This window comes from Corvus moneduloides, chromosome 3, assembly GCF_009650955.1.
Source record: "Corvus moneduloides isolate bCorMon1 chromosome 3, bCorMon1.pri, whole genome shotgun sequence".
In the NCBI taxonomy this organism is placed as follows: Eukaryota; Metazoa; Chordata; class Aves; order Passeriformes; family Corvidae; genus Corvus; species Corvus moneduloides.
Genome location: NC_045478.1, coordinates 3277108 through 3290343, shown reverse-complemented (window position 1 = coordinate 3290343; position 13236 = coordinate 3277108). Strand labels below are relative to the sequence as shown.

Below are 13236 nucleotides of genomic sequence, written 5' to 3'. Positions count from 1 at the left end.
AGAAGTAAAGCTCTCTCTGCCCAAGCCAGCAGGAGCTGCCATGCCAGGATGAAAGGGGCTCTCCCTGTCTCTGAGTCCATCACCCCACAAGAAACACATGGCTGACACTGCCTTGGCCTGTTTGATCCACTCAGGCCATGAGAGGCTCCGCAGCGGAGAAGCCGTTGGGTCTGCGAGGAGCGACTGCTCTGCAGATAAAGCTGCCAGCCCCGGGACTTTGTTTGGGAGCCAAACACATCCTGCCTCAGAGCTGCTGTCAGGAAAGTCTGATACCAGCAGGGTTTGCAGAGGCTGAGGGCCAGCGTGGTGGCTCAATAGGAATGATTCAACCAGTCCTCCCACCACTGGCCTGTCTCAAATGGAAGGTCTCTGCAACCGTCTTGTGGCGGTGAAGCTGGGCTGAGACTGTGCCAGGGTGCCCCAGAGGATCATCCATTGGTTTAGAGCCCTTTTAGGATGGCCATGGTGTAAGTGACACCTTGCAGGACACGTTGGCCAGCTGGGTGCACTGAGCTATGAGTTACTGCTGCTGGAAATGTGGTCAGCTTTCTGCCTCAGCCTGGCATGGCCTGGTTGGAATCACTGAATCAGTGAAGTTGGAAAAGACCTCTAAGGTCACCAAGTCCAACCACTCCCCCAGCACTGCCAAGGCCACCCCTAAACCATGTCCCCAAATGCCACATCCACATGGCTTTTAAATCCTTCCAGGGATGGTGATTCCATTGCTTGGGCAGCCTGTTCTGAAGATTCATAACCCTTTCTGTGAAAAAAATTTTCCTAATATCCAATTTAACCCTCCCCTGGTGCAACTTGAAGCCTTCTCTTCCTGTCCTTTCACTTTTTACCCGGGAGAAGAGCCCAACCCCTACCTAGCTACAGTCTGTCCCCTCCTGTCAGGGAGTTGTGCAGAGCCACAAGGTCCCCCCTGAGCCTCCTTTGCTCCAGGCTGAGCCCCTTTCCCAGCTCCCTCAGCTGCTCCTCCTCAGATGTGCTCCAGATCAAAGTAAACATTTTTGATGAGAAATTTCAATTTCTCACTGAAAACTCAGCCTTTTCAGTAGAAATAACCCTTCCTTTTCCCACTTCTGCTCAAACCTACATTTCTGACACAATTCCTTTCAAACACAAAACCGTATCGGGAACAATAAAAAATGACCAAGAATTTCAGCATTAACTTTGAGATGACGCAAAAGAGCTCAAGTTCCAGAGCATGATGAGCTTCCACCCCCTGAAACTCAGTCCCATTCAGCAAAATTCAAGTGAAGAGGTGGGAGAAGTTGTGGTTCCTCATCAGAAGGAAGGACCTCGCAGAGAGTTCAACTCCTTGTGTTGTTGCAGGTTATTAAAATGCCTGAGAACAGGCACCCAAAACAACCAATTCTTTCCATCAGTGGGATTTAAATTCAGCTGTGAGCAGCTGGCAGGGCAAGGGCAGGGGTCATTCTCCCTATTTTCTATGTCTTATCCATCCAAGGCAAGCGAACAGCAGCTCTAACATGGGTTGGGTTTGGGGCCCACCATGGGCCAGGACTTTGCTGTGCCGGGGGCTTTGGCGGTTCAGAATTAAAATTTTGACTCCACAGAGACCTAAAACCAGCCTTAAAAACTTTGTGATTGCTCAGGGAACAATGTTAAAATGAATGGGAGACTCACACTGTGGAAGAACCACCTCCAGTGAAAAAAAGGATCGGTGGTGCCACGTGCACCACGTTGAATCCAGTTTTGCACTCCTTGCCTGGCTTTGTGTTACTTCCATGAGGATAAATAATGTCAGGAGCCGCTAGGCTTTTGTTAAAAATGAATGAATAAATAAATAAATAAATTCTGAGACAGGGGTGTGAAAGCTGGAAAGTGTGAAACAATTTCAACAACTTGAGATCAGAAAAAAACCCAAACATTCAAAATGCAAGGAGAGCAAAAAAACGCCCACGAAAATTAAAAAAAAAAAAAAACAAGGGGAAAAAAAGGGTTGATTTTACATTACATGCCACACTTCCACAGCCAATAATTTTCCCTGATTGAATTTTAAGTGCTCCCACAGGATTTAATTAATCTCTTTGAATTTTTTTTATATGAAGTGATTGCCTGGATTTTGTGCTTTCTCTTTCGATTCCCTTGAATTGCTGTCATTTAGGAGAAGATCTCTGGTATCTCAAATACCTTTCATGGTTCTTATCAGCCCATTTTACCACAAAGGGCACAGTCAGATGTACCATCATTTCAGGAAATTCAGACACTGGCAGAGAAAAATAGGAAGTTTCCCAGACTGTCAGTGTGAATATTCTTCCAGAACTGGAACTGAATCTAATGAACAAAATTATTTTTGAGAGCTGAAAATGGCTAATACGGTACTTAATCCATTTTTTAGCATCTTTCCACTTCTGCCTTTGGGCATGAAGGAGAAGTAAAATCTGCCTCCCTGATCACAATTTCTGCTGTGACTCTGACCAGGGTGAAAAAACCCTGTGATAAAAATCCTGTGAAAAACTGTCACTCTCTGCTCAGCTGGGGAGGTAGGAGAGCATGGCCACTTGGAATTGTGCCATGAAAACAATTCTGCAAAAGAAAATGTGGTTTCTGGAAAAGTGGTATTTCCATGAAAACACACCCCAGCTCACATGGCTGAGGAACTTCACCTCCCGCAGATTTGATCTCCATAACAAACGCCGAATTTGAAGAAAATGTTGGCCTTGCAGGGGTTCCCGTGCTTGGACCATGGCAGGCGCCCTCCATCATCATCCACAAGATCTAAGAAGACCTAATGCTCTCATTCCACCCACCCCATTTATTCACCACCCCTTTTTTCTTCCCTCATGCCCTGTCTCCCCTAATCCTACGTTTCCATCCACGTGAAGAACTTTCATGTGTTGCTGACTGCTTTCCTCCAAGCTTCTTCTATTTTTTCCCCCTCTTCTAATTATCTCTCTCTCTGTCCTTAATCTGCAGAACTTCTTTGATAAGAATACACACGAACTGCTGCTGAAGGCTGGGCAGAAGGAGCAGAGGGTTCCCTGCTAAAAGACACCATCTGTGATCCGCAGATAATTGCAGGGGTGGATGAAGCCAACGGCCCATCTCCAGGCAGGGGCTCTGTGTATCCTTATTTTGTGCTCTTCCCTTTCTTCTCCTTCTCTTTGTAGCCTCTCTGGGCTCTCTGATGCCTGTGATTTCCTCTGAAATTTTCAGCTGGCTGCATAAAGCATCCATGACTTGTCACGCTGCAGACAGGGCAGAGCAATCTCACGCAGCTCCAGTCTCAGACCTCCCTTTGCTCCACCAATCACAGAATTGGAAGCGACCTTAAAGATCACCTGCTTCCAAAGGAGAGGGAGTGATTTTCCCTCTTGGTTTCTTTGATGAGCAGGGGAAAGTTGGCAGCTGCAAAGACTTGGTGATGTAAACTGAGTTTTCTGAACCACTCTGATAAACTCCCTGTCAGGCATGGCTGCAGATACAGAAACCACACGCCTGTGACGTGATGGCTCGTCCTCAAACTCTGCCATTTGGGGACCACCATCCTGCAAAACCCCACGGGGAGGCAAAGAAAACAGAACCTTACCTTGTGCAGAGGCTTGGTTTAGATGAGGGTTGTTGATAACTTGTCTCCCCTGAGATAGAAATAGAAAGGAAAAAGGAGATATTTATTACTTTGCTGTGTTTCAGGAAGAACTGATTTCAGCTTCACAGACGAGTAGGAGTCTGGTTCAGAGACCACTGCTGGCAGTCAGCAGCCTCCGTGTCTGGCTCCACACGTGTTGTGATGGCCTTAGCACATTTTGCCATGAGGTGTTTGTAGCTGAATTAACAGAAAGCTGGAATAACCCTTGGCTTCCCTCTGAGTTAAAGCAGAAATCTGCTGCCAACTCATTCGGATCCTGCTCCATCCCATCTGATGCCAGATTTCAGACCAGTGAGGGATGAGATATGAATGGCCCAATTGAGAAATGGCAATTGCAGTATCATTTCAAGCAGAAACCCAGAAATATTGTCTGTCATAATTGTCCCAAGGCTCATGGAATATCCTTTGCTCAGGGTTACGTTCAGAAAACAGAGGCAGTGGCTATAACAACAAATTAATCAGAGAATTGTAGAAATCATAGAGTATTTGATGGTCCTTGTGGATATCCACTCAGGATGTTCTATGATTCAATGATTCTGTGACTTCTGAGTTGGAAGAGACCCACAAGGATCATTGATCGATCTCCTGGCCCTGCACAGACACCCCAACAATCCCACCCTGTGCATCCCTGAGAGCGTTGTCCAAATGCTCCTGGAGCTCTGGCAGCCTTGGGGCAGTGCCCATTCCCTGGGGAGCCTGTTCAGTGCCTGACCATCCTCTGGGGGAAGAACATTTTCCCCAATATCCAGCCTAAATCTCCCCTGGCATGGCTCCAAGCTGTTCCCTCAGGTCCTGTCTCTGGTCACAGAGGGCAGAGATCGGAGCTGCCCCTCCGCTGCCCTTCAGGAGGAAGTTACAGACTGAAATTAAATAGCAACAAGTTACTGCAACTTACTGGGGTACACTTTTAAAATGCTGTCATGGTCCCTGGTTTGGTTTGGCCCTGCTGTGGGAGCTGTCAAACTGTCCATAGATCATTCCAAATGAGCTGGGATGGAACCACCTTGTTTTGGGGGATAACAGTTTGAAATTGGCCTTCACCCAAGTTCCAGCGCCAGCCTTGTGATCACTCCAAGGTGCCCAGTGCCTCTAGTGGGTGTTTGACCACTCCCAGGTATTTTTATACACATGCAAAAGTGGTGAAATACGGACACAGAACTAAAAACACCTTGTGTTTTCTTCCTGCACCACCCTTTGACCCCTACTTAGCCGAAATGTGGGGTGGGGGAGCAGCTCATCCGCTGCCATTTCTCATTTAACTGGAAGAAATTTGGATTTCCCCTGACATGTGAGAGCTGAGTGCCTGTGGCAAAAAAATAAGGAATGGTCAATGATACTGTATTTACAGTGATACTGGCTCCTCTCCAGTGAGCTGGAGAGAATGAAATTTAGGAAAATAACATCTTCTTGGTCAATTTGACATCTGCTGTCATGAAAACTGGGCTGAATAGCCATGGGAGAACTCAGAAATTACACTAAAGGAGTGAAAAGCATCTCCAGCTGTCATAAAAAGCAATAACTGGCAATTCCTCCCCTCTCCCAGGGTTCGAGATGGTTTTCACATGAGAGTTGCACCTCGAGTTTGTCTTGTGCTGGCTGCTGGCTGCAGTGCTGTCAGGGGCAAGGAAAGACAAAACAATTTCATGTCCTCTGGACGGCAACAGAGGTGAAGTGACTTGCAGCGTTTAAACAAGGAGAGTGTCTTTTGAGGTCTCCTAAATCCTGCCCCAGTTCCTTCCTGCTCTGTGTCCATGCCAGCAGAGGCTGAGTGACCGCAAAGGGAGCAGCGGATGCCCAGCGTTTCTGATTGTCAGCTCACCCCGACACAGATTGGCTGCAGACCCTCTTTGCCGAAGCCGTTGAGGACTCACAGTGGTGAAGTTTCCATTGTGGTTTGCAACTTTGAATCTTAGCCTGAATCTGACCCATCTTGCAAGTCAGCAACATCAGCTTGGGTTTCAAAGTGCTGATGAGAAGATATTTCTAAGTACCAACACACTGTATTTTAGGGTTTTTTAATACACAGAGGTTCCTCAGAGCCCTTCCCACCCCTGTCCAAAAGATACAGGGATCAGCTGGGAGGACCAAGCTGCCCAGAGAAGCTGTGGCTGCCCCTGGATCCCTGGAAGTGTCCAAGGCCAGGCTGGACAGGGCTTGGAGCAACCTGGGATGGTGGAAGGTGTCCCTGCTCATGGCAGAGGGTGGAACAGGATGAGCTTTCGAGTTCCTTCCAGCCCCAATAATTCTGTGATTCTAAATATTGCCTGCCATCACTCCAGACAACAACTGAGGTGTGGGGGGACCCCAAAAGGACACAAAACTGCAGGCTTACCTGGAGTGGGGCAGGAGGAGGTTTGCCTTTGGTTTTTGGGTTGCCTCCAGAAGTGTGTTTCTCATTGGGCATCCGCTGAATTTTGCTGCCGAACAACCCCATCCTGGAAGGAAGAGCAGAAATTGTTTTTTAATGAGACTGCTCTTGGGGAAAGGCACAGGCACTGAGGAAAAAAAGTCTTTGCATTCATGAAGAACAAATTGGAGAAGATCAGAATGCAGGACGATGGGACAGCGAAGAGAGGAGTCTAAAACCATCCTGTCTACAGTCCTCCTGCCACCCTGGACCTTGCGAACCCCAAGATTTCTGTTCCCATGTGACTCTGGTGTTTCACACTTTGCAAATGAGGTTCAGACAGACACTATATGTCACCAGAGGAAAAAAAAAGAGGCACAAATGACTGCTTTGGATATGTCCCCTCTCCAGTGTAGAGATCCCCATCTGATATCGAACTTGCTCCAGAGCCGGGGGATGCCAGAGGGATGAAGATGGGTTTATCAACAGCCTTGTGCTGAGCTGCTCAGCTGCACCAGGGCTTCAGGAGGGTCACACAGTCCCTGGCCCAAGAACGAGTCACCTCAGGCTGCTCAGAGCTTTCTGCAGCTCGTGTCCCTCCCACGCAGCAAGGGCAGTGCGCGGATGTGGCCGCGCCGTGCACGGAACCAGTCCCGCTGCTCCTCATGTTTCAGCAGCACAGACTCGCACTTGGTTTGTCCAGGAAGCCACAGGACCTCTTCAACCCCTTGGAATACTGTAAGAAATGTAAGGAATATGGTGTAGCTTGCATCCATCCTGCCAGTGAAGCGTGGGCTGAGGGCTTGTCTCATCCATCTGCAATACTCTGGTACTTTTTGATGTGCTCTGGATCCTCTCAGAAATCATGGATTAGGTTTCCCTATACCCTATGCACATCCCAGACCTGGACACCTCAAGGATCACCGGACACAAATGAATCAAAGCTTTTCCATGGATCATCATCTGGTCTGCATTAAGGTTTCCAAATTCGGGCTTGAGAACTGTTTGATTTCATCATAGAAATGTAATTTCAGCTCTGGTCAGGAATCCAAGGATAATAATGGGTCTAGGTAGCCAAAATGGCCAAACTCCGCTTGGAGCCTCAAAAATGAAGGAGCAGATGAAGGCAGTGTTACTGAAGTGCGATATCCAGGGCCAAAGTCTGCCCCAGTCCCTGCTTTGAACCAAAGGCATTGGATGGTGTGGGCTACATGCCCAAAAAAACCCAAAATCCAAACCCTGAATACTCATAGCTGTGCAGAGACACATCGACTCCTATTCTTGCCAAAATACCCCAAGGTCTGCAGTGATCATGGAGGATCAGGGACCTCAGGCCCAGGGACACCCCCAAATGTCAGTCTGGCACTGTGTCATGGTAGTCAGACTCCAACCGCTGTGTTCAGAAAAGCTCCCAGCAAACAGACTTACAGGAAAAAATATTCCAGTAAAAGCAACTTTTTTTTTGCTTTCTAGCGTGAATCTAATATCTCAAAATCTGGGACTCTGAAATGAGGCTCCAAATGGAGCCATCACAATATTTTAAGGTGTTATTTTTCTAAATGTTTTCTCCTTTCTGCCTCATATCTGCCTCTTTATATCTGATAAAGAGAAAAATGGAAGGAAGTGGTGAAATATTTCAGAGTAGTCCAACATACATTTTCCCCCCATCCAAAACTTTTTCACCTCTGAGACTTCCTTTGACCTGAGTTTACAGATGGCCCATCCATCTGTCCCCAGGCCTCAGCTCTGCTCCAGGCACTGTCAGCATGGGCAGAGGGGGAGTTTCACCTATTAAATCAACCAGAGCAGCTCCTGCAGCAATTTCATTTTCCTTTGGCAGCCTCCAGGTTGCACCCAGGGCTTGCTCTGCTTAGCAGATCTGGCGGTGCAATGGCACAGGATTTATTAGGGGAACTTTTCCTGCTCCTCCCCTCACAACTTTGTGCCAGGACTTCTGATCCTGGATCGTGGTTTTTTGCCATGAGAGTGGCTGGAATTTTCTTTTCACCCGGGGACCAGCAAGATATCCTTTTAATTAAAGATGGATGATGGATAAGTTTTAGATATCACTCATTACCAACCATGAAAGACAGAAAAATCCATCTACATGTTGGACATCAATCTGTGGTTCTTGTTACAGTCTCACTGGAAAATCCTGGGATCTTTGATACACTCTGCTCCCAAATGAGAGATAATGTGGTCAATTGCCATATTTTTGGCAGATTTAGGGAATGTGAGATATAGCACGAGTCAGCAACTTGCTTTGACTGTCAGTCAAGTCACCAGGATGATCTTATGAGAGAATTGATGGACCATCTACGGCATCATGGATGCATCTTTTGGGGTTTTCAGCTGCTCTCAATGTGTGATGGCAATGAAAGATATTCGGGTCTTCAAATATAACCTCCCACACACATCCTCCCTCTCCTCTTTCGCTTTATGTCGGGCAGTGCAGTTCATCCGAACACAAGAACACCAGGTGCTCACGTAATTAATGGAATACATAATTAGTAATAATAATAATAATAAAAGTAATAGTAGTAGTAGCAGTAGTAGCAGTAGTAGCAGTAGTAGTAGTAGTAGTAGTAGCAGTAGTAGTAGTAATATATTTGCGATGATTTTGCGGCCTGCAAAGGGGTATAAAATGCTGTTGGAGACTGGACCCACTGGACCAACTGGTCTTCCAAGATGGAAGGCAGCTTCTGGGTGGGTTTTCACCCTGGAAGGGACACCTGCAGGACATCCAGCCCCAAGATGGGGAACACCCACTTTTGGGTGGGTGAGTAAAAGTGCTCAGACAAGGTCAAATACAGAGAAAAATCCTGAAGTAGCTCCATAGGCGCTTTGCAACTGTGAATTCTGCAGGGCCAAAGAATGAAAATCTACATTTCTAGCTGAACTTGCTTTTATCGTAATCCTTTAGTCACAGGCTGTTGACCAAATCTGAGACTAAGTGGAGTGAGCCGCATTTCAATTTCTTTGAGCAGTTCAGAAAGTGAGGAGCCTCATGACTCAATAGGTTATATATATATATAATATCTATAATATATATATAATCTATATATTATCATGACCTGGTGACGCTATAACCATTGCAATAGGTGATGGAGCTGCTATTTAGATATTTATTAGCCATATTTCTTGTATTGGCTATAAATCTAATCATAATCATCCACATCATCACCGTGTCCTACTTCTCCCACTGAGGCAAGAACCCTCTTTCAAGTACTGTGGTACCCAGTCATGGCATTGGTGAGGCAGAATGGGAAAGTCCTGGAGGAATGTCAACCTCAGCAAGTCCCACCAGGGGCCTGTGGCTTCTCTGGTAGGGTTTGAGAGGAGTAGGGACCACCACTTGTCCTGTGCACCCCTGTGGGGACACTGCGGCCCTTTCTGCACCCTGCTGACACTGGAAACACCTCTCTGCACCCTTGCACAGGCTCAGCTTTTTCCCCATGCACGGGCCAGAGACACAGTCATGCAAAAGCAGCTCAGAGAGAGGAACAACACGGCCCACCTCAGGTCAAGCAAAGGTCACTCTCTCCCGCAAAGGTCACTCGCTCCCACCCACGCACAGAAGGGGTTTGAACAGCTCTGGGGATTCACAGTCCCTACAAAATCTACCAGTCCCACTCTCCCAGTTGCCTCCATCACCATTCTTCAGGCCAGCAGGTGTTTTGCAAAATCCCAAAATAGTCCTGCAGACAAATGTTGTTGGATAGAAAGAGCTGCTGGTTCCCATTTCACAGCTGGTGGAACCTTCAATTGTTAAAAAGTAATTCTGTTTTCAAAAATAAAGGCAGCTGAGTTGAACGTACGTTGTGCCAACGTGTTTCCACTTCGGATTAGTGCTTTTAAAAATTACCTTCACAAGAAAAAAACAAATGAGAAAAGACATTCAGAATAGTTCTCCCACCCTGTTTTTATTTTTTTTTTCCAATGGAAAAGAGCACTGGGGAGTACACAATAACTCAGAAAAGCATAGAAATTTCCTTTTGTGAGTTTATAGTTTTTCACATCTAAAAATGTTGGTTTATATTTAATAACTGAGCGAGGAGAAACTGTTTTCCTCAAACCCTCAAATTTATAAAACAAGTTCTTTTTAAAGTGACCAGAAATCAAAGCAGAACACAAAGTTTTTCCATATTCTTCTTCATCAGGAGCTGTAGTGATAGGACAAAGAGCAGAGGGTTTAAACTGGAAGAAGTGAAATTTAGGTTCTATATACAGAAGAAATTCTTCCCTGTGAGGGTGGGGAGGCCCTGGCACAGGGTGCCCAGAGAAGCTGTGGCTGCCCCTGGATCCCTGGAAGTGTCCAAGGCCAGGTTGGACGGGACTTGGAGCAACCTGGGGCAGTGGAAGGTGTCCCTGTCCACGGCAGGGGTGGGAATAGGATGATCTTTAAGGTCCATTCCAACCCAAACCATTCAGGGATTTTATTATTCTATATGCATAAAAAAAATTTAGCAACAAAACAGTTTTAGAAAAAAATGGTGATGTTCTTGGGGTGGTCCTGTGCAGCCTGAGGAGTTGGACTCAATGATCCTTATCTGTCCCTTCCAACTCAGGATAATCTATGATTTTATGAGTCCCCGTTAGCTGCTAAGTCTTGAGTAAAAAATATGTGATGCAGAGGTGCTCCTGGAAGAGCCAAGCTGAAGAAGCCAACAGACACCAGGACAAGGGGCTCTGTGGTGCAGCCAGCTCTGAATTAGTGTGGGACAGACATGAAGGGCACAGGAACACCGGATGCACGGGCAGAACCTCTAAAATGTGCTGAGTGTCCACGTCAGCGGATGACAATGCAATTTTAGCAACCTTCAGAGGGGTAGCTGAGGGGGCATTTTGGCTACAGAGAGGCGGATGCAGGTGCAAATGTTCCTGCAGGAATGGGTCAAAGGGAGCTCTTCTGAAGATGATAGAATCACAGAATATCCTAAGTTGGAAGGAACCCACAAGGATCATTGATCCAGCTCCAGACCCTACACAGACACCCCAACAATCCCACCCTGTGCATCCCTGAGAGCATTGTCCAAACGCTCCTGGAGCTCTGGCAGCCTTGGGGCTGTGCCCATTCCCTGAGGAGCTGCTCCAGTGCCCCAGCACCCTCTGGGGGAAGAACCTTTCCCTGATATCCTACCTAAAGCTCCCTGGACTCAGTTTCATGCCATTGCCTCAGGTTCTGTCATTTCAAACCTTTGCCCATCTCATTTTTACAATGAGCAGCCCTGCACCACCTACTGCCGTTGGCTGCTTTCCTCTACCAGGGCAAAAGAGATCTGAAGTCATTTCTGATGTGAATCCAGCACTTTCTGCAAGAGGGATGGGGATGACACTGACAGACAGCCTTGGGATTGCATGGGGGGGTACAGGAAAGGAAACAAGACCAAATAGAGAAGAAAAGCAGAAGTCTTGGCTCACCATTTGCCTCAACCCCATGAAACTGCCATGGAAAAACAGGTTAATACCCAAGCAAGCCAATAGAGTTTCACTCTGAGGGCAGGTCCAAAAAAACCCCTAAGTTTACTGAAATCACAGAATGAGCCCCCTTTCCATCCAGATTCTGCGGTGGGTGTAACAAAGTGTTTTAACAGTTCACTAAGATCAGATATTTCAATTCATTTTAAAACTCAAGAACGTCTCTTTTTTTAAGAACATGTTTTTTAAAAGGAAATGGGTTCAAAAACCCTAAAAAAATTACTTTGAAAATGCAGATCTAGCCTATTATGAAGGGTTTTAAATGCTGAATTTCTCTTTGCAAGTCCTCCCCCATCCTGAAAGAATTGCTGAAATCAATTCACTGCAGATGCAATAATTTAAGTATTCCAGATTTGCATTTTTGCATCGGCGAGGAGCAAAAAAGTTCGGTAAAAGAAAAATTTCCTCCACTTCTCAGCACATCACAGATGCATTCAATTCTCTTTTCCCTCAAAAAAATAGCTTTTCAAAACGCTTCCTGACCTGGCACCCTTGGATCTCCTTGCAAGACACAAAATTGAAGAATTACTGAAGATCTTGGTGGATCAGCTCCTTAAATAAGAAGGAAGATTTGTTTTTTGCTACTGAAGCGGTTTTTGCTGTGACCGTTTTCTACTTCTGCTGGGTTTTGGTCAAGTCCTTTTTAGCTCATATTTTGAGATAATTTTCAGCTTTGTTGCTAAGAGAAGGTAAGAAGACAACTCGGAACCAATGCGCTGTGCTATAAAGAGCACTGAAACCATGAGCAAGGTCTTTCTCAGGGGCAGAAGGTGGAGGCTACGGCCACCATTCTCTGTAACACAGTGGCCAAACTCTGGCTGCCACACCCCTGGAAGGGTTCAGGGCCAGGCTGGATGAATCTTGGAGAAACCTGGTCTAGCGGAAAGTCCCTGCCCATGGCTTTAAGGTCCCTTCCAATCGAATCCAAACCATTCCGTCGTTCCATTAGTCCAGCACTGCTATCTCTGTGAAGAGCTGGAGAGCAAGAAGCATCGTGGTTCTTGCTGGGGAGTGAAGCAGATGTTGGGTTTGTGTGTTGCGTCCTCGCTGAAGAACTAGGAATATCCTACTGGCAGTGTTCAGACCCATTCCAGTCCTGGTCTTTGATGGATACCAGGCTGTATTTGCGCATTGAGGACTCTCTCAAGCACTCTGGTCCATTTAAAAGGTCCTTGAGGAAAGGTGAAAAACCCCCAGGAGCAGCTGGGCTTTCCTTCCGAGGTGAGGTGCTGATGTTGGTGCTGGTCCCTCATAAAACCTCTCACACCCGAAGAACCCCAAAGTAGCTGTGGGTGCCTCCTTCTCCTGGCCCCACCCTTCTCCTTCCCCACTCCAGGGCAGCCCACCTCCCTGTCTTGGACCCTGTCCTGGTCCCAGTCTTGAGCAGAGCTGGTGTGGCCAAATTGTCTTGGAGGTATCTGTTCCCTGCCAGCCCAGGACAGACCAACAACAAATCTGGGAGCTTTGTGGTCCTGTGGTTTATCCTTAAGTGAAGGGTACGCATTTCAGGAAGGAGACTGAGGCCCACTGGCTTATTTTAGGATCTCCTGCTGCAATCCAAGCCAGCTTTCCATTTCCATTACAACTTATATCTGCCCTAAATCTACCATTTTTCTTAGGCCATGATTTGCAGGAGAACCTGGCTCAAGCAAACGAACCAAGCAGAAAAGCCATCTGTTCCAGGCCTTTCTGAAGAGCTGGGACAATCCATGGGAGAAGGCTGTGTGAGGCTGGGGGGTATGGGAGCACACAAATTTCCAGGACCTTGAGTTTAAGCAGATGCAGAAAGTTT

At 46.8% G+C, this 13236-nt stretch overlaps 1 protein-coding gene across 1 annotated transcript in view; it reads right to left on the bottom strand.

Annotated features, from left to right (window-relative positions):
- Positions 1-13236, bottom strand: part of BLK (BLK proto-oncogene, Src family tyrosine kinase) — a 44236-nt gene that overhangs the window by 20055 nt on the left and 10945 nt on the right. The window contains exons 3-4 of the mRNA XM_032104528.1: positions 5952-6054; positions 3560-3608 (exon numbers count right to left, since the gene is read on the bottom strand). Of these exons, the coding sequence (XP_031960419.1) occupies positions 3560-3608; positions 5952-6053 (151 nt within the window). The 5' untranslated portion in view covers position 6054. The remainder of the gene's footprint in view (positions 1-3559; positions 3609-5951; positions 6055-13236) is intronic.